General features: G+C 41.2%; 3 protein-coding genes across 4 annotated transcripts; 2 read left to right on the top strand and 1 right to left on the bottom strand.

The window, feature by feature from the left end:
• On the bottom strand, positions 1-12,490 carry mettl25 (methyltransferase like 25). Its single transcript, XM_028571146.1, has 12 exons — positions 12,189-12,490; positions 10,886-11,068; positions 10,618-10,724; positions 9,896-10,483; positions 9,423-9,570; positions 6,208-6,302; positions 5,980-6,009; positions 5,346-5,419; positions 3,779-3,872; positions 3,319-3,393; positions 2,828-2,899; positions 1-269 (listed from the first exon to the last, which is right to left on the bottom strand). Exons 1-12 carry the CDS (start codon positions 12,403-12,405, stop codon positions 162-164), a joined length of 1,791 nt encoding a protein of 596 aa, XP_028426947.1. The 5' UTR covers positions 12,406-12,490; the 3' UTR covers positions 1-161.
• Positions 12,491-12,842: 352 nt separating this feature from the next.
• On the top strand, positions 12,843-15,850 carry ccdc59 (coiled-coil domain containing 59). The gene is made up of 4 exons (XM_028570824.1): positions 12,843-13,119; positions 13,332-13,680; positions 15,067-15,175; positions 15,339-15,850. Exons 1-4 carry the CDS (start codon positions 12,972-12,974, stop codon positions 15,504-15,506), a joined length of 774 nt encoding a protein of 257 aa, XP_028426625.1. The 5' UTR covers positions 12,843-12,971; the 3' UTR covers positions 15,507-15,850.
• Positions 15,851-16,276: 426 nt separating this feature from the next.
• LOC114550314 (EF-hand calcium-binding domain-containing protein 4B) lies at positions 16,277-24,502 on the top strand. Of its 2 annotated transcripts, XM_028570987.1 has the most exons (14): positions 16,277-16,363; positions 16,696-16,756; positions 17,209-17,582; positions 18,916-19,027; positions 19,672-19,858; positions 19,997-20,143; positions 21,035-21,125; positions 21,390-21,485; positions 22,310-22,497; positions 22,738-22,809; positions 23,039-23,087; positions 23,182-23,264; positions 23,648-24,234; positions 24,373-24,502. In XM_028570987.1, exons 3-14 carry the CDS (start codon positions 17,430-17,432, stop codon positions 24,411-24,413), a joined length of 1,806 nt encoding a protein of 601 aa, XP_028426788.1. In that variant the 5' UTR covers positions 16,277-16,363; positions 16,696-16,756; positions 17,209-17,429; the 3' UTR covers positions 24,414-24,502. The 2 variants fall into 2 exon arrangements, with proteins under 2 accessions (XP_028426788.1, XP_028426789.1); XM_028570988.1 differs by lacking the exon at positions 16,696-16,756 and having other exon boundaries at positions 16,291-16,363.
• The last annotated feature ends 577 nt before the right edge of the window (positions 24,503-25,079 follow it).

Raw genomic sequence — 25,079 nt, 5'->3', positions numbered from 1 at the left:
TAAATAAATCACAAAACTTAGATTTAATCATACATGTAATCAAAACAAGCACGAGAGAACACATACATTTACAATCACTCAAGTGTGATTGCTGATATAATCGCGTATAATCATGACCTCTCAAGCAGCGTATTATAATCGTGTGCATATGTATAAGTTCATCAACATGAAATTCTGTCTCCATAGCTCTTCAGTCCGATGATAGCGTAACATCTCGGTGACAGCAGGGGATCAAAGAGTTGCACCAGTGCAGAGAATGATAAATCCTCCTGCAGGGACACAAAGGCAGGCACACACACGCCCAAAAAAAACAATAAGACACAATAGAACTGAATAAAAAACACATGGACATACAACTCTTGATTCTTCTCTCCAGTTTTGGCTTTGTGACCCATTGGCATCCTCTGCTGTATGATTTTCTCACTAAGACTTCTCTATTGAATCCCCAGAGAGTAAACATCTGTACAAATATTGTGTCAGGTGGACTCCTGTTCATGTGTAGAACAAGTTTGTCTTCCTTGATGGCTAGCTCTTTAGTTAGAGGTCATTTTGGAGTAGAAAAGTCTTTCAACCACACTTTGTAAGGCTGTTCTTTCGCTGCATCCCTACCGTGTTGGTAGAATTGCAAGAATAGGAAAACCCTCCCATTATTCTTGGAGATGTTCATGCATTATTCCATGCTAGCTTCTCGACGGGCAGTTTAAATAGGTTACACGCCACTTTTGTTGTGTTATGCATTTGGAGGAGTTCCTTAACAAGTGGAACCAGATACTAATGAAACTAAAACTAAATGTATTCTTAATTCGTCACATACAATTTGACAGTACAATGTAGTGAAATTCAATTACTGCATTTAACTCCATCCAAGTATTAGGAGCAGTGGACAGCTATACACACAGCATCCGGGGAGCAACTTGGGCTTCAGTGACTTGCTCAGGGACTCTTTGACATGTAACAGTATAAGCTGCTTGTAAATTAGCTGTATCTAATCGAATTAGTGCTAATATTGAATTGTATTTATATCTTGCTGCCAGTGATGGAGGCTTTGCAGACATTTTTGGCACTAGTTTGTTGACACTTCTGTAAGCATGCATCAGCATACTGAAGTGCTCACAATGACAATTCTAACATGCTGATATTACGTTTACCACGTTCGCCATCTAAGTTTAGCGTGTTATCAAGCTAACATACAAGCTGATTGGAATGTCATTAGTTTTGCAGGTATTTGGTAATGAACCAAAATATCGGGAAAAACAAAATCTTTGCCCTGATGATGGCACTATATGGAAAGCTTCATCCTCTGGAAACCATGAATGTCTGTATAATGGCAATCCGTCCAATAGTTGTTGAGATATTTCAGTCTGGACCACAGTGGTGGACCAACAGACAGACCTACCTATCCCATCACTAAAAACAGCATACACGACACTATTTTCCATGAATTTGTTGCTAACACACACAACCACCGATGCCTATTTTATCATCATCCACTTTTTTGGTCCTTTGACCTTTCAGCATACATCACGTCACAGTGTATACATTGCTTAATAAGTGCATCATTGTTTGACTATCGACAATGGAGCGAGGGCCCGAAGACTTTCTGGAAACAAAAACAAAGATCTACAGTATGTTTCGGATAATAATCACAGCTCTTGCTCAGAATTTAAACAACCTGACCGGTGTGTGTTTATATCAGTCCGAGCATGCTTCAGCGCACTTATCATCGCATGGATCATATTCACATACATCCATCACCTTTTCTTTTTTCCTCCTCTGCTCCTCCTCCAGGGAGACCTCTCAAAGCTAACCAGCTCTCTTGACGTTATATTGTTTGATTACACGACCCTGTTAAGGAAGTCCATCTGACACACAGCCACGCATGTAATCACAACTTCAAAGCCTTTGGCTTGTACATGTCTCATCACAATGACTCAATGGCTAAAGATTAGCATGTTGTGTTTGGCTGCAGAAGCATGAGACGTTCAATTGCAATCCGCCTTGAATTTAGCCAACACCTATATTATTATTATCAGAGGGCTGAATCAAAAACAAAGAAAAAGAAAAAAAGGTTTTGATATATCAGCTGAGATTTTTGAGCCTTCGCTTTCATCATCTGGGAAGCAAATTTCAAATCCCAATCAACGAGCTGTACAAGCAAATTATAAAGATGAGTCCAGCTGAAAAAGTAGCATGCTGGTGAATATCACAGAGTCATGATTGCACTTGTTTCAATGTTAGTACAGTTTTTGTTTTTTTATTTTCTCGTTTGAGACTTTTTAGTGAGGCACTCTTTTTTTTCTTTCTACATACACCTTTACCGCTGCACTGCTGCTGACAGCCCCCGCGGAATGACTCGTTTTACTATCAGAATTTGATCCATTCGGTCCGATAACATTTGGAAAGTTTAGAAGAGCCGCACAATTAAATCATATCTAAATTAAGTTAGTGGAGACCCGCGGAGGTCTCTAGTTTGCCTGCTCTACGGGCTGCACAAAACGGAAGTAGTGCCGATCATCCGGGGAATTTTAGGCTCCATAGAGGTGAACTGCTCTTGTAGGAATAAACGGGGCTTTGCCTCGAACACTGTATCCAGTTCTTATATGACATCCATGTGCACCACTGCCTACTACTGCCCAGCAAGTTAACCTCCCCTGTCTCTTCTTGGCTTTGTGTCTATTCAGTATGACTTCATGTTTATCGGACTTTTGAGTATTCCAGGTTTTGCCAAAAGGGGTCTATTATGAGCCACTCTTCCAAAATGAATTCATAAATATTTTTTGCAATGAATGATTAATGAGAGTGTCCCGGCTGAAATAAGTTTACTTACCTGTTCTTTCAGGTAGCAGAGGCGATCAAGGAGAATCAGACCTTCAATACAGGGAGCCAGGGTCACCTTCAACTACAGAAAGATGATGATGAGAGAAGATTTAACATGACCTTAAATATACATTTGTTTATTTCATTTCATATTGTTTTTCACAGGGACTTTTTTTGTGGTAGAAAATTGCTTGTAAGTTGTCCACATAAGCTCCCACATACTAAAACCCACCATGACTAGTGTCTACCCAGTAGCTGGTGGGCGATCCCCAAAAAACATTTTACTGCTTTATGTCATAAAAGAAAATGGTATGTTGGTTGACACCACAATTAGTGGCCTCCGCTGAAACCAGAGGCTGGTTTTCTTCCCATTCTGTACAACAGTATTACTTCCCAGCAGACTAATGGTCTGCAATTTATTGGCATTATACATATAATTTTACAGGAATGAAAATGATTTTCCTGCTTACCAGTTCTGTTAAAATGTTATCAAGGACCTACCATGTTAAAGGCATGCATCTCGCCCCTTCGTGGCGTGTATGTGTCGTTGTAATCCTGGATGTCACTGTCAGAAAGCTGATGAGAGAGAAAGATGCATGTGAGTCAGAATATAAAAAAAAGGGAACGGAAAGGAGAATGTGAAGAGGAGTTGAAGTAGGAGAAGCAAAAGAAAAAGAGGGTTTATGTCTTTTAACATACAGACAGAAATACGTTAGCCTTATTCCCATGGATCCCCAGGGCAACCAGATGACCTCAACATCCTAAACCAAGACAGCAAGTTTCTCAAGCTCCTGTTTAGTTCACTAACCTGACATAAATTGGATTGCATTTTCTTAATAAACGGCAACAAAGAAACATGTTTCCCTCTGATTCACAATGCAAAATAGAGACTGCTTCCCACAGTGTGTGTTTCTGGAAGGTCTTGTTTGTAAGATGATAATAGTCATATTCTGGTCCTGACCTTTGTTTCATCCAGTTCCAGTCTGCTTAGAGCTCGGCGAACGTAGTCCACAAATGATTTAGCCTTGGAGTAGACATTCCCAACTCGCTTTTCGCTGCAGAGCAAAACACACATACTGTATGTACACCATTTCTCAGTCCCTGAACGTCTCATTTTTGCCCAGTACAATAAATAAAACATTTTTTTGTATAAATGACACTATAGCAACCAGAATCCAACACTTCTAAAAGTACTAAACGGTGATGAATAGGCACTGCTTGGAGAAACATAATAGATATTGATGTTGGTTATAAACTGAAGGCCACAGAGCAGGAGGGGGGCCGGGTCAACGCTTGGGGTCGTTTAAAGCATTTGATAAGGGCTAATTGAAATTTGCAGTACTTAATAGCTCAGTTTATTTAGTTAAAGGAGAGCAATGATGGCAATCTACTTAAGATCTGGACCGAAATGCATGAAAAGTGTTAGCGATTAGGAATGCAAAATAACAACAGCAAATTACCCCAGAACTTCATTTTGTAAAGGTGTAAACCAGCAGGTTTTGACTTCTGAGAGCCAGCAATTACTCATGTTTAAAAAGTAAAGCATAACAAAGATAGATACATTTTTAGCAAATTATTTTTTTCACTTTGGCAGCCCTCCTATTTTCATTGAAAAATATAAGAAAAAAGTGAAACATGCACCACACAATTTCCTAAAGCCCAAGATGACATCTATAAATAACTTGATTTGTCCAACTTAAAGTCCAAGACCCAGATATATTCTATTTGCAATTACACAAATACATTTAGGAAGCTGGAGCAAATATTTTGTCATTTTTGCTTTAAAGCTATAGTGCGTAGTTTCTGTCGCCCCCATGAGGAATTCTAAGTAATGACAACAAAACTGTCGGCGCGTCCACATGATACAAGCCTGATACAAGGACACGGAGGATTAAAAAAACACAATGGACTCTTCAGAAGCGGTCATTATCTTCACTCGAGTTTCTGCGCGGGAAAGTCGCCAGATGACACAACAAAGCTTCTGAACACAGCCATACTGAGAAAAACAGAGAGAGTTGTGTGGAGCTGATGGTCTTAATTAGCTTTATAGCAACTCATTTGGCAATGGCTTGAATTTAACGGACGTTCATAAATATCAAAAGGTTACGCTCTAAAGCTTGAAAGGATTTTATTAATTGACTATCAAAATCGTTCTTGATCAAAATGTTCTGACGGACTAATCCTTATCTTAAATCGACCGCGTTGTTTCAGCACTAAAGTCTATGATGCAAGATCAGGTCTGCTACTGAGTACATGTGACTTTTGTTTGCAATTCTTGGTTCGTTTGTAACCTAAATAAACCAGAAACAAAAACTTTTCTTTTCTGGTTCAGAAAAAAGAAAAGAACAGTTTTTTTTTTTTATCCTTTAGACTGCTACTGAAATGTGAAGCTCTACCTCACGTGTGTTACTGTATGTGGACACTGTGAAATTATACTTATAAAATATTGTGTGATGTGTAAGTGCTTTGTACACTTGCTGTAATTTCTCATATTAAAGTGATGCCAGATGTACAGTACTTGTTGTTACCTTTTAAAGGAGCTGTAGTGATCCCTCAGAATAACATGAAGCACCGCTCGGTAAAACAGAGACTCCATCTGAATCTGCAGAAAAGATCAAAGATAACTTGATGCAACATAACGCAGTTTACTGTATTTTTTCACATAAAAACTTTGTTATTCCCTTGTGATTCATCCAGCATGTGTACGAACAGTTGATGAATATTTCTGACACTTTTCCGAGTCTGATGCAAAACTACCCAGCAATCAAGCCTGTTTTTGGATTCAGAACCCCCAGTTCCAATAAGTAATCAATCTTACCATGATTGCATTAATATTTATAAACATTCCATATTAATGGCTGGTGGTATCGTGTATCAGGCTTTGGGCCGGAGTTCCGAACTCTACATTTTTAAATAAATACACTGTAGTCAATCACAGACTTAAAACAATAGCAGAATTAATGGGCTGATTGTTTGAAGATCTGCGATGAAGATAACACAGTCTTGAGTGATTGTGAACACCCATATTTAATGTTTGAAATAATTTGAGAGATTTGTTTGGATGGGTGTGACGTAATGAGAAAGACATTTCAGTCCCATTCTTGTGCGATGGGGTCGATTCATTTATGTATTGATTACACTTAGGATGCATGTCTTACTTACCCCTTGGCCGAGTGAAACTCTCTCAAGTGCCTGTGTTTTAGAAAAATGGTAAATCGTTGAGACAAAAATGATTCTCGGGAAAAACTGAGCTGTAGCTGTAGTCATAAAAGGTTAAAAACCACTCATTAAAAACCTACTTCATCCACATGCCCTGCTTATAACCTACCATAAATAAAAAAAACTAAAAAAGACAGTTTACTTTGTAGGAAAGATGCTGTCCAAACTCACCAAACACGCCGACATCCTGGCATTTCTGCCGCAGAACCAGGACCGGTCGCGAAGGTACTGACTCAGAGGGAACCCACACACACCTGGCAAACACTCTGCCGGGGAATACACAGAGATAATAGGAGTCAACGGATGGATCAGTTGATTCATGGGGGCGTATTTTTTATTTATTTTTTTAAACAACTGCAATCCGTGGGTATGAATTTCTAAAAGGATATTGCCAGGGAGACATCAAGAGAGCAGGATTAGGAAACATTTTAATTTACAAAGACTTTCATCCTCTTCTTTTCAGTGTGTCTGTCTTTGATTCTTTGAAGAAAAGAAGATAAAACTCATTGCTCTTAAATATTTTGCCTTAGAAAGACCTCTGATTGCTGTCGTGAGAGGAGCAGTAAGTACCACACATATCTGACCATAGCAGAGCTTACACACACACACACACACACACACACACACACACACACACACACACACACACACACACACACACACACACACACACACACACACACACACACACACACACACACACACACACACACACACACACATTCCCAGTGGCAGGGCACCGAGTGTGACTACTTGACAGCATGCCATCCTTTTCATGTCATTTCTAAAAGGGTCAGTGACTGAGGCCAAGGCGCAGTGAATCCAGAGGGATACTTTCAAAAGAAGCAGTAATAACATGTGCAGCTGCAGCTGGGCTCTTGCAAACTGCTCTGGACCCGCTAACATGTTAGCAATCGGGTTAGCTTCCCTTCTGGCCCTCGGAGGCAATTGAGGTGTACAAACCTTTCCTCCGCCTGAAGGGCAGATTACAGTACTTACACAGAGCTGTTTATAGTAGCAATGCCTCATGTTGGCCACAGAGTTCACATGTGAAGTGGCCACGTACATGCACTCCTGTTCAGAAAGACAAATATTTGTGATCGTAGACTTGCAAATATTTTATGAAGAGACACGCTGGCTCCAGAGCTTAAGACGCCTGAATGTACTTATCTTGTTGTGAGTAAACAGCATGAGATTGGACTCTCGATTCGACATAAGGTGCTAAACAAGAATGATGCATTTCAGGAATCGCTCCCCAAATGACCAGATCACATACAGTACAGGCCAAAAGTTTGGACACACTTTCTCATTCAATGTGTTTCCTTTATATTTTCATGACTATTTACATTGTAGATTCTCACTGAAGGCATCAAAACTATGAATGAACACATATGGAATTATGTACTTAACAAAAAAGTGTGAAATAACTGAAAACATGTCTTATATTTTAGATTCTTTAAAAGTAGCCACCCTTTGCTTTTTTTATCAATAAGAGAAAAAATTCCACTAATTAACCCTGACAAAGTACACCTGTGAAGGTAAAACCATTTCAGGTGACTACCTCATGAAGCTCATTGAGAGAACACCAAGGGTTTGCAGAGTTATCAAAAAAAGCAAAGGGTGGCTACTTTGAAGAACCTAAAATATAAGACATGTTTTCAGTTATTTCACACTTTTTTGTTAAGTACATAATTCTAGAGATGTTCCGATACCGATACCACGTAATAAAGCCCTAAAGAAAATCTACGTTAAAGTAGTTTATTTAGGTTCTTTTTCCTTTATAACTGACTGTCAAACTGGAGAATAAAAGAAAGTTCTGTGGCATTCATTGTTTGTGTTTGTTCATGTTTCACAAAGAGTTTAAGCTGAGCCAGACAGACAACAGAGATAGAAACCATATCACATCCATACAGGGATAGTAGTATACAGTTGTTAAAACATAATAAAATATATGACACACTGGTATCGGATCGGTACTCGGTATCGGCCGATACGCAAGTTCAGGTATCGGAATCGGTATCGGGAAGCAAAAAAGTGGTATCGGGCCATCACTACATAATTCCATATGTGTTCATTCATAGTTTTGATGCCTTCAGTGAGAATCTACAATGTAAATAGTCATGAAAATAAAGAAACACATTGAATGAGAAGGTGTGTCCAAACTTTTGGCCTGTACTGTAAATGTAGCCTTCTATAATGAAGCTTTTCAGCTCTTTGCATCCCAGACTGCATTGTTAGGCCAACAGGGGAGATAAAGCGTGCGTGTGTGTGTGTGTGTGTGTGTGTGTGTGTGTGTGTGTGTGTGTGTGTGTGTGTGTGTGTGTGTGTGTGTGTGTGTGTGTGTGTGTGTGTGTGAGAGAGAGCTTTTGTCCCTTCTTTAAAAGATCAAGCTGGAGTTCAAGAAACAAGCATGGAAAGGAGTGTTTTCAATCAGCTGTCGTGATATCATTTTCCGCTCGCATTTGGCTGTAGCTACGATGGGCCCCGATGACGTGAGGGTCGAAGGTCACGCTGTTAACAAGCGATGACGCGATACTGTATCTACTGTAGCGAGGGCTCTTTCATATAGATACGCAGAGGCTACAGTCACAGCATGAGGACACACGTAGAAGATTTCATACCTCGTAAACTGAGCAGCCAAAGGAGCATGAAACGACGATGATATCAGTCCTGATATCCAGTTTCCTGCGTTTTGGCACCTGAATTAACCTCCAAGATGAGGCGGCTGTAGAGGCTGCCTTGCAATCTCCTCAGTGCTGTATTCTAGGCTAACTAAATAAGAGCAAAGTCCTCCTATGCCAAGAGTAAATACAACACGCTAGTTGCTGAATCAATCACAAAGGTCAAAAGAATCTCATTTTAAGCAGCCTTAAACAGCCATCCTAAATCCATAAATCCACTCTTAATGGCTCAACAGTGAGTTTCTGAGCTCAACTCAATCTCCAGAAGGGTAAGTTGGCTGAGTCTCCAGATTCTCAGCGGAACATTTGACTTGTTTACTATAAAATATGACTATAAAGTGTTTATGTGGCTCTCTGTGGGAAGACGAGATTTCATTTCAGATTGGATCAGAGTGATGAAGTGAACGCTGCAGGTGTCTCAAGGTGGGATTATGGGACGTGCGTGAGCGAGAAAAGAGGGAGAGAGACATAGAAATAGAGAGGAAGAACTGTGAGCTCGGTGTTCAGCGGAAACCATGTGTTCCCGAAAAAGCGGGTGGAGTGTGTGTGTGTGTGTGTGTGTGTGTGTGTAAACACTGTCACAGCTTTATAACACACAGAGAAACAGACACAAACACACTAATCTGTCTCTGGCTGTGATCTGTATCTGAGTATGTCGCTGCCAGTGTGTGTGTGTGTGTGTGTGTGTGTGTGTGTGTGTGTTACCCTGTCCTGCAGGGTCAAACTCCTCAGACAGCAGGTGATAGCAGCAGCCCACGCTGCAGACTGAGGCCAGCTCCGGCTTAGCCACAAACATCCTCAGGGTGCTGGGAGCCAAGTCGCCACACGTGTGCAAGCCGACCATGACCGCATCCTGGAATGCGGCGAAAGCACGCAGAGAAAGGAGAGAACAGTGGAAGAGGTGGGGAGGGGAGGAGATCGATGGTAAAATTTATTGATGATGACGCGCTGCAGATTTGGCACGGCGATAATGTCCCAAACTTGCTCCAGTAATGAAAACTCCAGCTGTTGGGGCAGACTTGTAATTCCAGGAGCTGCTGTGGGAATCCTGCTTTGCTACTATACTGTTTACTGCGCGGCTGGCCTCCTATCTGCACCACCACCGCTGCCCAAACACACAGTGAATCTATTTTCAATCTTTACTTCTTTCCTTTTTATTTTACTTTGGATTTGCTCACCTCCAGCTCGTTGATGAGCTCTCGGAGCTCTGTTTCCGCAGTGACGTAAGAAGTGAGGGGTGAAAACATGACGCTGGCGCTGGCGGCTCTGTCCTGTGCTTTCCTCTCCAGGTTCTCCGTCTTCCTCCTCTTCCTCTCCTCAGCGCTGAGTTGTCTCGGGGGAACTCTGGGGGATGTAGGCTGTAGCACATCCAGTGACAGGGCGCTGAGGAAGAGCTCGTCTGTTTCGGGGTTGGGCTCTGAATGCCTTTCCGCTGCAGGGTTGACATCTGATGAGCCGATTAACACCTTCTCCTCCTCCTGTGACACAATTCCTGCTCCATCGCCATGTAAAACATCATTGTCTCCATCCGTTCCAGGCTTTATTTCTACTAACTCCACCTGAGGTGAAAGTGTGGCGGCCTCTCCCTGTCCCCTAACTGCCTTGTTGCGTTTCTGGTACACCCTGGAGAACTTCTTTAGCTTCCTGTTCCTCTCGTGGGCTCCGTGGGTGTTGGTGCTGGAGGAGTCGATGCCATAGACCCGGAGGCCGTACTGCAGAGACAGGAAGGAGCTCAGGTAGCCCTTCCCCGAGCCTACATCTATCACCTGGGTGGGAGACAAAAGACAGAAGGAGATAAGGAGACTGAGAGAGATAAACTTTGTTTGGGGTCCAAGGGTTCAGCTCTCCCCTAAACAGAGCCTTTGAGGCACTGTTTGAAACTTTAAAAATGTTACTCTACCTGTTTGACTCCACAGCGCTGGGCCAGACAGGCCACCACCTCAGACATGGACTGGACCTCATGAGATTTCTTAGAGTTCATAAACTCATCTGTCTCCAGCTCAGCACCTGGGTTAGACGGAACAATTTTTTATAAAGCATGTAAATTTTGCCAGCAATGCCCCTTTGCAAAGACCTCAAATAAATTCCGTGATAGCTGGACAACCCTGAAGAATTCTTTACTGGATTCCTTCTCTCAGCATGGAACCAGACAGTCCATTCTCCCCTACCTATCTCTGCAGGTGGAGCTCCAGACTTTGACCTGTTCTCTCTGAGGGCCTGCAGTAGCTCATCCCTGCTCATGCAGACTCCAAGGCCAGGGAGAGAGTGGGCTTTGGCCGCCTGCAACAGTTCACAGACATCAACCAGCCGGTTTGTATCATTGCAAAACCCGAATGTGGTCCTCGATTGCTCTGTTTATGGAGACAGACACAGAAATATGGGTAAAGTTGGACAAAATTGTGCTTGGATTTTCATGTAAACAGTTTTTTTCTTCTTAGTGAAAATGTGTATTTTGTTCTGAGTGTATGGTAGATACTATACACATTCAAATTTCAAATTTAGCAGATGTTCGTGGTAGGAATGAAATCCCATAAAGGGTGAGTTCACCTAAATGACAAAACAAACATATTGTCTCGCTTAAGGTTTTATGCTGCCATCCCAATACAAAGGAGGGGAATGCAATTGTGTTTGTTGCTCTTTCGGCATTGAAAAAATACATTCTAAACATTTAACAGCAAGATGGATGAGCCCCAGTTGACTGTGAACAGTTTTCATTGAAACAACTTTCTATTGAAATAGTCCCCATGAAAATCTGTTTGCTTCAGGTTCTCAAAAACAGGGCGACTTATATAAAGTAATAATGTATGATGGATTTAATTGAACTTTTTTCTAATTTGGGTGATACTTTAAATCAGACCCTTTTTTTAAGCGATAAGAAAATTATGTCACTAACAACTTTTTTGGCTAACAGGTTTTGAAAAGAATATTTCACTTTACATTTGGTAATAATGCAGTAATAAATGTTGGCATTCCATTAATAAATGCTAGTTATAAAAATGATTTTGGTCCAGGTTCTCCGCAATCTTTTACTATTCAATTCAATTCAATTTTATTTACAGTATCAAATCATAACAAAAGTTATATCGAGACACGTTACAGATAGAGTAGGTCTAGACCACACTCTATAATTTACAAAGCCCCAACAATTACAGTAATTCCCTCAATACTAGAAGCTGTGGTCATGCCGTCCGCACTGTCAAGAGGCTTTTTCACGACATGTGGCAACTAATAAGTTGTTCTAACTGATGGTTTCTAACTCATCTATAAAGCATTGTATCATTTGGTCACCATTAATAAAATAAACTAAAGCCGTTAGTTCAACACCTTTTTTTTTTCCTTTCTTTTTTAAAATAAATGTATTTATATCAAAACAACAGACTGACAAGAACCACTTCATCTATCTATTGATGCCAGTTATATTTATATTTTTCTTTTATTTAATTTCTAAGGCGGCTGAAGAACTGTAATGACCTTTTGCTTTGTGTCCTGGCTCCCTCTGCTGGTCACTAGCCGGGCCGAGTGTTGACAGGACCTCCTCAGGTAGCACGGCCATGAAGCGGTTCCACACGTCCTGGGTGTAAAACTCCACCGTGTGAGCATTGGCGATGCTCAGAGTTATAGACAGAAAGCGCTGAACTTCATCGATTCGACGTTGAATTTCTGTGAGGCTGTATGAGGAGGATAACATATTAAACAGCTCTCCAAAGAAGGCCCGAGTGAAGCATGTACATATAAGAAGTCGTCCACACTGCTGATGTACGTCTAGACATAAGCAGTCGAAAAATACTGTTCGATGATTTTTCAATAATGTATTTATTTTTCATAAAATATACGTTAGCATACATACAACGGGAGGCATTTAGGCTGTGCCAAAATGCGGATTTTTAGACACACTTAGCGGCTCATTGTGAATATTTACTATATATTTTATAACATATCTTTATCTGATTATTAACCCGATTCAAAAATAAATTTTAAGTTATCAATTCAAGCAGTTCGTCCAGTTATTAAGACACCGGTTGATGTGTATAATTGTCCACGATGACATGACTTTAAAAATGTCCTCGTTTATAACGAATCGCTCGAAATGTAAACACGTTTAATCGAAATTGCTCCATAGTCGATTTTCATGTCTGCGTTGGAGTCTACGCGTCATCACACTGCGTCTGTCAGGAAATGGCACGCAGCCCAAACAGCCTGAACCACGAGTGAGAGTTGTAAACATTTCACTTTTCCTGGCAAGATTTAACTGAAATGGCACCGACAGATCAAAAAATGAAGAATAAGAAGTTCACCGCGAAAGATGGCAACTGGAAGAAATCCAAAAATAACGCACAGGGTGTCAAGAAAAAGAGGAAATGGGTCCCCGAGCACAAAGTATACGAAGGCAGTGTTAAGGAAGGTAAGTGTGCTAAACAATACTTAGATCATTGATAGGAGTTTGGTTCATTCACCCAGCTGCATTTAAAGAGAGCTTAAATCTTTTTAGGTGTTTTGCTCAATATCTCTAGTCTTATAGTAAATTAGGCAGACAAATGGCCATCAAGCATCCCTTCATTTAAAAAAAAGTGTCAACTTAATATAGCATGGAATGCCTTTGTCTTCTGTCCTCAGGTCAGGGGTTTGCTTTAAAGAGGAAGCAAAAAGTCCAACATGAGTACAACAAGCTGCTGCGGAAGGAGAAGAAAAAGAACCCTGAGTCCAAAGCGCTGTACAAGGAGGAGTACCCAGAACACCTCAGGCATCTATACGTGGCCGAGGCAGAGAAACTGAAGAACGAGGCCTGGACCAATAGATTGAACAGGAGTAAGCTGAGAATGAAAGGGCAGGAGAAGGGAGAAGAGATAGATGACAACGATGATGATGATGCTGATGATGCTGATCCAGAAGTTACCGGTGGATCTGAGCAGACAGATTCTATAACTGGGAACCCTGAACTAACAGCAGCCTCTGAGAAAGACAGGTGAGAAAACATTCTGGACTCGCAGCTCTAAAACAAAGTGACTTTAAGTGATCATTGTGATTGTATGAAGAAATAGAGAAGTTCCATTACTACCTAAAACTACATTGAAGGTGAAGAAGTGCCCATTACCCTAAGTATTGCACATGGGAGATGATTTGTGGAACCTGGTTTGAACATATTTTAATGCGTGGGCCTTTTAAAATGTAGGATTTTAAAGGGGATCTGCACACATCTAAACATCAAGTCTGTTCGCAGGTCTCAGGGAGTACTACTGCATATGTGAATAAGTTGTTTAAAGCTTTTTCATGACTCCAGAAGGAGCTGGGTAAATCTGATAAATTGTCTCAAGTGATGTCACTTGAGTCAGCGTTGGTTGTGTCTGATGACACAGTTTGAAAATGACAAATCTAAAGATGTGAAATAAGAAAGCGTAACAGACCTCTGTAGCCTGCTCCTCATCTGTCCTTGAGGCCAGCTAACGTTATTCGAAGCTACATTAGTATAACTCACCCAAAACTCTGACTGAATTGTTGGCGGACAAGTTGCATTGTGGGTAATGTAGGCCCCTAAAAGAAAGAGGCTGTATACTGTATATATGTTATTATATTATAACTAATTTGTATATATGTTCCTGTATTTATTGTAGGGCTGGGCGATATGGAGAAAATCAAATATTGCAATATTTTTGACCAAATAGCTCAATATCGATACCTCAACGATATTGTAGTGTTGACTATTGGTGCTTTCACAAAATATTTTCACAATGAGATTTTTGATAAATAATCATCAGTAATGTGGATATAATGACTAAGTGGGTAAAGGTAAATAATAGAACAGTTACAACAGTCTGGTAAGTTCAGAAAATGACATCACTTTACTGTAATGCAGCCTTTAAAACCAGGAAACACTTATGCCATATTATGATATTACAAAATCTAAGACAATATCTAGCCTCATATCACGATATCGATATAATATCGATATATTGCCCAGCTCTAATTTATTGTTTATTTCATATAAATGCTTAATATGTTTGTTTATGTATGCACCAACCACCAAGCACATGTCCTGTAAGTGTTACTTACTTGGCAGCAAATCCTTTTCTGATTCTATATATGTATCATCATGTGTTAGATGCTCATCATTGCTTTGTATGATTGACAACAATGCATTCTTTTACTTGATCATCCACTGAGTTTCTAAGGTCTCCTAGAACACTATACATGTTTGCAATCTACGGACAGAAATCTGTCACTTTAAGTGAAAACATAAACTCTGTCTAAACTGGAGTGCATTCTCAGTATTTGTTTTATTCTTCTACTGTTAATATTTTCATATATATTGGGGAATGCAGAGTAATACTTCCTTCATAATATTCTCTTCTAGTCTTCCATTGAGCAACCGCATGAGGAAGAAAATGCTAAAGAAGACATCCTACCAGAAGACAAAAGAGGAATTTGAATCAGTCACAGAAAAACGGAAAAAGAAGAAAGAGGTGTTTCTCTTAAATGTTTATTGTTAACTATTACCCATGAAGAGAAAAAAAAAAGAACAACATTAGTTCACAGTTTTAGTTTTTTGAGACATCAAATTACAGTCTGACTTTCTACTGACCGGTTGTCTTGTTCTTTTTGCATTTATTGTTTGTGAAATCCCAGGAATACATTAAGAACAACAAGCAGAGAGAAGAAGCCATTCAGAAGTACAAACAGAAAAAGCTGGAGACATTTCAGATGCTGAGCAAAAAGACCAAGAAAGGACAGCCCAATCTCAATCTCCAAATGGAGTATTTGCTTCAAAAGATCACCCAAGGAACTGGGAAATGACTCCAAAGTCAGAGCTGTAATAAAAAAAAAGACTGGACCTTCACTTTGTTTGACTGTGGTGTTAAAAAAAAAACAGTTTTAAAAGATGACCTGAGGACATTCAGGATTGTGCTTTTCACACTCTCTTCAGTGGTGCTTTATACGTCGAGTGGTAATCTCAAACCAGATTGTCTCTTTACTTCTGTATTGCAGGTTTTCTTTTCCGGTATTTCGCCCCAGAATAGCACATTTTGTGGCTCATGTTAATCTCAGACCACCAGATGGCAATGTAAGACATGAAGAGATGTGAAAACATACTCATGTAAGATATTTTTGAATCAATAAATGTTTTAGCTTCCTGTAAAGAGCTGTTAATTTCACATGGCCAACACTTTTTCAGTTTTAGCTCATTACCATGACACAAAACAATCATTCAGTAGTCAGTAAGGTAGCATCAGTAGTCAACTCATTTTGCTTTTATAAACCCCTTAAAAATGACATACATTTTCTAATTCAACTTTGCTAACGCCAAAACCTAATGCTTTTTTGTTCCTAATAAAAACCTCTTTTCAATAACACATTGACATTCAATATACTAGTCTGTCGTCATAGATACAGGCGATATAAACATGTCGCAAACACATAGCCCGCGTAAAGAGAGTTGACCCTGCAACCCTCTCTCTCACTGTGGGAGCAATATGTGAACGCAGGCTGCCAAAGCCTCCGGCTGCTTCCTCATGACATCACATGGTTGCAGAATGACTTCTCTAACATTCATCTGTGAGGCGAGACTTCCTAAACACAGAGCGCGGCCGCTGCTCTGTTGATACTGAGAGCGGAAAAAGGCTTCACTTTCTTGTGCTTATCATTTGTAAAAGGTAAGACCTCTCCTTCTGTTGCTGGTTTATTTAAAGAAAGACATTCAAGCCATTTGTAGTTCATTTTAAGTAAGTTAAAACTGTATCTGGTTAAAGTAGGAAGATTGGGAGAAGAAAGCATTTGCCACAAGTTTTGTTTGTTGTAAAGAAAGACCCAATGCGTTCCTTGTCTTTCATACTGCATATTTAGAAGATTCTAACTTTTTTTTACAGTAATATACTGCAAAGGGTAACAGCATTGAGGCCTGTGCATATAGGAGAATGTATTGGTGTTCAAAAAGTCCTTTGAGGATACTAAGAGGAATGTAATGTATTTAATGTCTAATTTACAGCTTTTAAACATCACCTTTTGTTTGCTGCAAAGCTGCAACCCAACATCTTCCCTCACAAGAGGTTAGTTCCCATGTCTTGACTTTAAAACCATGTATCTGCTTATCATATTTCTACAAACTGTACCCTGGCTCTTAACTGCAAATAAGACAGTACTTTAAAACCTAGTTTGAGTCATCATGAAGTTGTGATGACAAAACAAGAAACCACTGTTGGGCGATACATAATAGCTCTGATTTTTAGCTGTGACTCTGCCTCTTGGCTCCTGCAGTCTTGCAGGCATTATACTGTCATGTGTTCTGTATGGCTGGGTATTAAGATAATCCTTTACACTGTGTTTACATACCTTTGTGAGGTACTTGTTCCTGGCTTATTAGAAAAGGGAACTACTGTATAGTAAAAAATGTGGTACTGTTGCAATAATGTTCTGATCACTTGTGTAAGCAGACATTTTCCCACTAGTTTTCTCAAATAGCTAAGAAGTGCATTTGTACTGTTTCCTCTCTGTCTCACAGGACCTGCAACCAGTTTTGAGTGTGTGTATTAGCCACAACAAGTTATCAGTGATCTCAACATCTGATGCTACTTCCTGTCTCTGTCGTCATGGCGACTTTAAGAACCCCAGAGCACAGGCTACAGGGCCAGTGAGGAGAGGCCTGATGTCTAATTCCACTCCTGACTGCAACTGAACTACATGCAACGACCACACCGTGCTGCTCCTTAAAGAATCCCAGACATGGAGGAAGAAGGCAAGGTGAACGGCTTCGGCCTGAGCCCAGGGAGGAGGCGCTCAGACTGGGGTCAAATCGCCCTTCTGGACAAGACCAAGGAGTTCTTCCAGACCTGCGATGTGGAGGGCAAAGGCTTTATTACCCGCACCGATATGAGGGTCAGAGAAGCTGTGTGTGTGTGTGTGTGTGTGTGTGTGTGTGTGTGTGTGTGGGGGGGGGGTTTGAGGGTTAAGACTTGGTTTTAGGATTATGGATATGGTTCAATATGGTTATGGTGAAGGTAAGGGTTACGGTTAGGCATTTAGTTGTGATGGTTAAGGTTAGGGTATGGGAATCTGCTGAATACTTTATCGATTAATCAATTCTTTATTTGGTCTTTTAAAGGGACAGCCATTTTTGAAAAATGGCCATTACAAGTTCTCGAAGCTTAAAGCTAAGTCTTGAAAATGCATTCATTCTCTGAAAAACTGTTCTAAACACAATGATATTCAATTAACTATCATATAAGACAACAAAACATAGACATTATGCACATTTTAGGGGCTGGAACCTGCACATTTTGGCCTTTTATTTTCCAAAGTTGTCAATTAGTTAGTTGTCAATCAACTAATTAACAAATGGACTACTTGGTTCAGCTCTACATTTCTACTTTAAAGCACAAACGTTCTCTTTCGAGAGGTTTGTTTTTCCTATTCACACTCGTTCTTTAAAGTCTCACATTCTTCCTTTTAAAATTCACCGATGCTCTGTGAATGCATTAAGCCTCCGCTAAGAAGAACAACAGGTCGAAGGGGACACACATTTACCTGTGGCATAATTAAGTGTCCCGTGGTGCTGTAATGTGAATGGCAAGCAAGAAACACTTAGTGCCGCAGCTGCCATTATCGCTTTATTCTGAGATTATAATTTTTTTTTCATGTTATATCACCATTGTAAAAGAAAGCTCTTCAACCACTCAACACGCTCGGAACAGTCGGTGAAGTGGCAGAGTAGCACCATTAATGGAAATGTTAATGAGTATAGATTTACCTAACTTTTAAACACACACACACATCATTTTACTGGCAGAAACCATACACTCAAGCCTCTTCAAAGTGCTAATAATGTCCGAGCTGTGTTGTCAGTTAATTAGGACAGGGCCCTTGTGAGCAGCATGCCTTTTGTTGCTACTGTTAGTGTTGAGGGTTTCCAAGAGAAGCTTTGTTCAGTGACACATAAAGCAGCCACTTTGTGCCAGCTCTTATTCTGCGCTAGGTGTGTTTTTGTTCTAACAATACAGAGCCAGATATGACAGAATAGCTCAGAATTTGTAGGTGACATTTATTATTTAGATACTAGTTCTAGTGTTACTTTAAATGGTTTGTAATGTAACTCCAAACCACATCCATAGGTAGCTGAAGCTGTGGCTCATGTTTTGTATTGTTGATAATTTCTGTTCGGTTCAGCACGACAGCATTTTAAATGTCCTGCGTGTTTATGTTTTCCTGGCAGAGGCTCCACAGAGAGCTGCCTCTGTCTGCGGAGGAGCTGGAGGATGTGTTTGACTCTCTGGATACAGACGGCACTGGTTACCTCACGCTGGAGGCATTCTCCTCTGGATTCAGTAGGTCTCCTGCCGTCAGAGGCCTTTATACAGCTTGCTTTGATCCGTCACAGACACTATGGTGCTGTGGAACATAAAGAAAGTAATTCAGAAAGTTGCTGTCATGGAAAATAAAATGCATGTCATGCCCTTTGTTTTGTGTTTGAAGTCTATAAATGTTTAAAGCTAGACTGTAATTTTAGCTGAACAGAGTCCAAGTGAAAATTAAAGGACAATAATACATGCTAAAACATAGTGGAACAGTAACACAAGGGTCATAACGTCACTGAACTCACTTATGTCAGTTACACATCTGTCTAAAGTTTGCTAACAATTGCCAACATAAGCCACCATAAGCTACGGGTCATACATGTACTGTAAGTTAAGGCTGCAGCAGCAAAAAGTGTATTGTATCAAGCAAAGGTGTGTGTTATTACTTATGAATTCATCTTTTTATTTGTGCGGAAAAAAATATGATTTATTTTTTACAAAGTCCCGCTTTAAAATTATAAGTGCCTCTGCACACTTGTGCAGAGGCACTTATAATTTTAAAGCTAAACAGGAAAGATGACAGTATGTTTTGGAAATTGTATTTACCGTCAAGCTAAAGCTAATGTCCAGAAGCTACTGAGGTGATTTAAAAATGCTGTGTGGGTGTATCTCAGGTCAGTTCCTGCATGGCCGGAGGATCTCTGTGACCGATGACCAAAATCAGGCCCCTGGCCCTGTCGTTAGGGCTAACGAAGCCTTTTATCAGAGCCAATGGGAAGCCAAGCTGTCAGGAGTTGACGAGGAGGAGGGGCATTTCTGTATGCTGCTGGAGAGCCTTGGGGCCAGTAATGTCTTTGAGGAGTGAGTGTTATCACTGCAAGTCTTCAATCAGGATGCATTTTGGTGTGTTTTGTGCTCGAAATCTTGCTGTGTGACTGCCATAATTCATACTTGATAAAAGAAACCCTCTTTATGTCTTCTCCTTTTCCCTCTCTCCAGTCCAGGCGAGGTGCGCAGTCTTTGGGCCCAGCTCAGGCGAGACGAGCCTCACCTCCTGTCCAATTTTGAGGAGTTCCTGGCCAGAGTCACCCACCAGATTAAAGATGCCCACCAGGAGAGGAAAGAGATGGAGAGCGCCCTCCAGAGGTAGTACGGCAGGACACACATGCACTCATAAAGAGAGTATCCCCTTTAACTGTGGTGTCTTACTCTTTTCTTTCTTGCAAGAGGAAGGAAGGGAATGAAAAGGGGGGAGGGTTTGATCCTGGGTTAAAAAGACCACATTTCTAAATTGGTTCCCACACTTAAAGTGTTTAAGTACTGTACTTTATGTACCACAAATATGTGTGTTTGTGTGTTTCTGTGTGTTTCTGTGTGTGTGCGTTCATATTACAGCCTGAGACTGTTTGCATGGATTTACCTGTAATTCTCTATAGAATGACCCCTTTATCCATGTCAAATGACCACTAATCTGGAGGCCCGCTCCAAAGTCTGACCACATTCTGCTCTTTTGGAAATCCATTAAAACAATGCCTCAGGGGGCATGGAAAGATATACAGTATATATATACACTGTATATCTTATTGCTATATATATTATATATCATGGTCAACATATTTCATAGATTAACGAGGAACATTTTTGAACGTCAAATTGCAGGTGTCCGTGTGCAGAGAATAGAGTGATTTTAGGCTGTTTGTAAAACATGCATAGTTTTCCCATGGCACTGCATGGTACTGTGTAAATGCTTGTTATTCCTCTAGACTTTACTAATTGGCTGTTTGGGTCTTAACAATTGTCAGAGGGAATGTAAATACCACTCAGTATTATTTTGAAAAAATGATCCTCAGTTGCTGTGTTTCTGTAGGTGTGTGTATGTGCTCAAGTATTTACATGTAATTAAAGACACCGCATTAAGCTCAACCCTAGACAACAATGCTGTTCTGTTCCTAGATATTTTATGTTATGTCGTACTTCACGTCTTTCAGTTATTCACCACTTTAATAATTGTAATGACTCTGCTGTCCCTCTGTGCAGGAAGGCTGCAACACATGACAGTGAGATCCGTTATTTATACGAAGAGATGGAGGCGCAGATTAAAAACGAGAAAGACAGGCTGATACTGAAGGTAAAAGAGCTGAAACACAAACAAAACCTACTAAAGCAACCTCTCCTTTAGCAACAAAATAACAGCATAAAATTTTTGTATGGCAAGATGTTTAAAGTTGCCCCCCCAAGATGTTTCAAGTTGCAAAACGTTTTGCTTATTGTTTTGCAACGTGGATGTTTGACATTCACTGTGCAGAATTTGTACATGTCTGGAGGGGATCTTAATCATGTGCCTACTCCTTAACCATTTGACCTTTAACCTTTTCTTCTTCTGGCCATGCAGGACTCTGAGCGTCTTCAGTCCCGCAGCCAGGACCTGGAGCACCAACTGTTTTCAAAGGAGAAAGAGCTGGAACTTATTTTCCAGAAGCAGAAAAGGGTTAGTAAGTGCATATTTCCAAGTCAAGTCATCTTTATTTATATAGCACATTCAAAACAGCATAAGCTGACCCAAGGTGCTTTACAACCAGGGCAGATGGGGTGAAATATGCCTCGATACATAGATAAACAACAGCAGGCTACATGAATAAAAAAAAAAAAGTACATAACAAACACAACATTACAAAACGACTTGCATGGTAAAACCAACGTCAAAAAAGAAGGAAGTTAGAAGAGTGAATTAAATCAGCAATGGCTTAAAAGCACTATAGGGAATACAAAAGATCAGGAGGGGGCTTGACAGAAGCCAGCAGCCTCAGACGTCGCTAAAAGCAACGGGGGGGGGGTCTTTTAATTTAGATTTTGAAGTTTTCGTAGAACATGCCTTAATATGCGACGGGAGGCTGTTCCCAAGCCATCTCATGACTCAAGTTAAATGACAACAACATCCCTTCACACAACATGTAGATATTAAAACATTCATTTGAAATGATTGACTCTATATTTAAACAAAGAAAAGGCTTTGTGGTGCAACTCCTGACAAAATAATGCAAGACAGATCCTATTCTTAGGTGTAAAATAAAAGTCAAATTCAAAATGTTGAAACATCTGACAAAGACATTATACACTAAAATGTTAGTCAAGTCAGAATCCCCTGCGATTATGGTGAAGTGTGGTTTTAATCCTTCCCACTAGTTAACAAGTATTGTAGGGAGGGGTTTAAACAGCAGCCATACAGTTCATTTCCCACTGTAGATACACCTTAAGTACACTCACCCAACATTAGTGCATTTCATTCTAGTGAATATTTCCCTCTCCCTCCAGTTAGAGCTCCAGTGCCTCGAGCTGAACAGCGAGAAGCAGGAGAGCCACGTGGAGAACGTCAAGCTGAAGATGACCAACGAAGAGCTGTCCCGAGCCCTGCAGAGCACCAGCCAGGACCTGGCACTGGCCCAGGATCAGCTGGCCATGCTGCAGGAGCAGGCCGCCCAGCTGCAACAAGAGAAAGAGATGTGGGTATACACACCTATTACACATGCTTGAGAGTTGAGAGTGTTTCCTTACATTCGGCTTCCAAGACTACAAACGCGTAACTTTTTTGTTGAATTGTTGGGTCTTTGTAAATTATAAAGTGTGGTCTAGACCTTCTCTATCTGTAAAGTGTCCTGAGATGACTCCTGTTGATGATTTGACACTATAAATTGAATAGAATAGTACCTCTGCTGAATATTGGGAGTTCTGTCTTGTTTCAGGGAAATGTACAGAGTAACTGAGGGACTGCAGAGAGAGAAGCAAAGTCTCATGAAGCAACTTGATCTCCTCAGGTACAATCAGGACATTCCATGAGCACATGTCAAACCTGGGTAGTAGTTGGTTTTAATCTTTTTGGCTTCTGGTTAATTTCTAATTGGCAAACCTCACACATGTGACTGCTGAGTTAAGTTCAAGGTATTGCAACAACTCTGGTGCTTTTTTTTTTTTTCGTCTTTTCAATGCATCCTTTTCACAGCAGGTTCCATCTTTCTCATGCATCTTTCTTTTCAAATTTCCCAGGGAGATGAACAAACATTTAAAAGATGAGCGAGACATATGCTGCGGCGTAGTGAGTATACATTTAATCTAATTGCGTTGCTGCAGCATCCATCATGGCATCACCTGACTAATAAAATAACATACATCCCCTTCATTTCAATAAGCCTCGAAACTCCCTCCGTAAGAAGCAGAAACAGAGAGCGGGCCTCAACAGTGTGTTTGATGACACCAGCCAGCCGACAAAAAGGTGATCCCTTTATCTCCCAAATACTCCTTAACATAAATCCTCTGTCAGAGTATTTCCTGTGTGACAAAGAAGAATTCCCGCCTCAGTTTGATGAGAAAATCATGTATCAAAGGAGGAAAAACAGAGGATATCTGATTCTATACACTTACAACAATCAACTGAATTCACTTGTTTTGTTTAGATGAGACCAAAATCAGTATCATTTGAGTGCTTTGGCCTCCAGATTTGAAACTCAGTCATGTGACTTGACCCAGTATATCCTCTGTTTCTCCTCTGTTTTTTTTTTAAAGAGCCCCACTGTTGGTGGATGGGTCCTATCAGTCTCTGGAGGCCTTGCCTATAGAGCACCTTCAAATCGTGTTTGTTGCTTCCTCCTCCTGTAGTGAGGATGACACCACCATCACCGGCCCCTCCTCCTCCTCCTCCACCACTAATGTTAGCGCCCCCACGTGTCCACAACGCCCTACAGCAAGGAAAAACTCTGGCTTAGCCAACGGTTACACCAACCCTGCTCCGACTAAAGTGCACGATGTGAAGGCAAAGGCCAAAAAATCACCCGGCAAGATGGCCGCCACTAAGCGGGTGACGGGGAAGGACAGAGAGAGAGCGAAGAAAGTGGAAATGGAGAAGAAGACCGGGGTGGAAGAGGAGGCCTTGGACGCCCCTCCGGACGGATGGCCCCTCCGTCGTGTCATCTCCATCGAGGAGGACCACCTGCCCCACCTCCTCCAAGGAGGGCCTCACTTTCTGCTGCACCAGCTCAGTGAGGAGGAAGACGAGGTGAACGATGAGGAGGAAGAGGAAGCTCAGAGCGATGTCGAAACAACAATAAAAACAACAACAACCCCACCCTCTAGTCACGCCCCTGTGTCAGCAGAAGCCCCTCCGGCGCGGAATTCCCGCTTTACCCGCGCGATAAAAGACACCCATGTCTCCAAGAGGACAGCCGGTCGGGAAGGAGACGCAGCAAGTAGGTCCACGCAGCTCCATGGAGCTCCAAACATGTTTATGATCAAAAAATGTGTTATTACCTGCAGAGGTAATGAACCAAATGAAAATGAATGTGCGTCTCTCTGTCTTTGCTCTTTTCTGTTATCTGCTTCAAAAGACAAAAGAAGGAGCACTGTTTGCCCCGGACCGTCTGTTTAAAGTGGTCCTGGTTGGCAACTCGAGTGTAGGCAAGACATCCCTGCTGCGCTCCTTCTGTGAGGGCCGTTTCCACCCCTCCACAACTGCTACTGTGGGTGAGAAGAGAAACATTGTAATAATATTGGGTTGCATGTACGTAAAAAAGTGTCCGAGGCTGTTTTGAACAAATTCGAACGCTGTGTGTTTGTGCGCGCGAGTTTGTGCGTGCGTGCGTGCGTGCGTGCGTGCGTGCGTGTGTGTGTGCGTGCGTGTGTGTGTGTGTGTGTGTGTGTGTGTGTGTGTGTGTGTGTGTGTGTGTGTGTGTGTGTGTGTGTGTGTACAGTATGTGTGTTTATGGATGCTTGCACTGAAGATCTGAGGGCTACTTAGCATCACATGAAAGGGCTTGGGAAGTCACACTGCCTGTCTAAGAACCCTGGCACACATTGTACTGCAGATTATGTCACTTCTCATGAATTGTTCTCCTTGCTTTCATCTTTCCCAATCCTCACGCGAGCCTTGTTATCTCCACTTTGTAACCTCCCCCCCCCCCCACCCTCTCCTCTGGAATGAGGCACAGTCAGTCTCACGCCTCACCAGAACCCCCTATTGGCCGTTTTTGTCTTTGCTGCTCTGTGAAAAAAAACATGAATATCATCCAATTCAAATTGAATATGAGACGTGTAG

Source organism: Perca flavescens, chromosome 23 (assembly GCF_004354835.1).
Source record: "Perca flavescens isolate YP-PL-M2 chromosome 23, PFLA_1.0, whole genome shotgun sequence".
In the NCBI taxonomy this organism is placed as follows: Eukaryota; Metazoa; Chordata; class Actinopteri; order Perciformes; family Percidae; genus Perca; species Perca flavescens.
The sequence above is the reverse complement of the archived record's forward strand: the minus strand, read 5'-3'. Positions and strand labels throughout refer to the sequence as shown.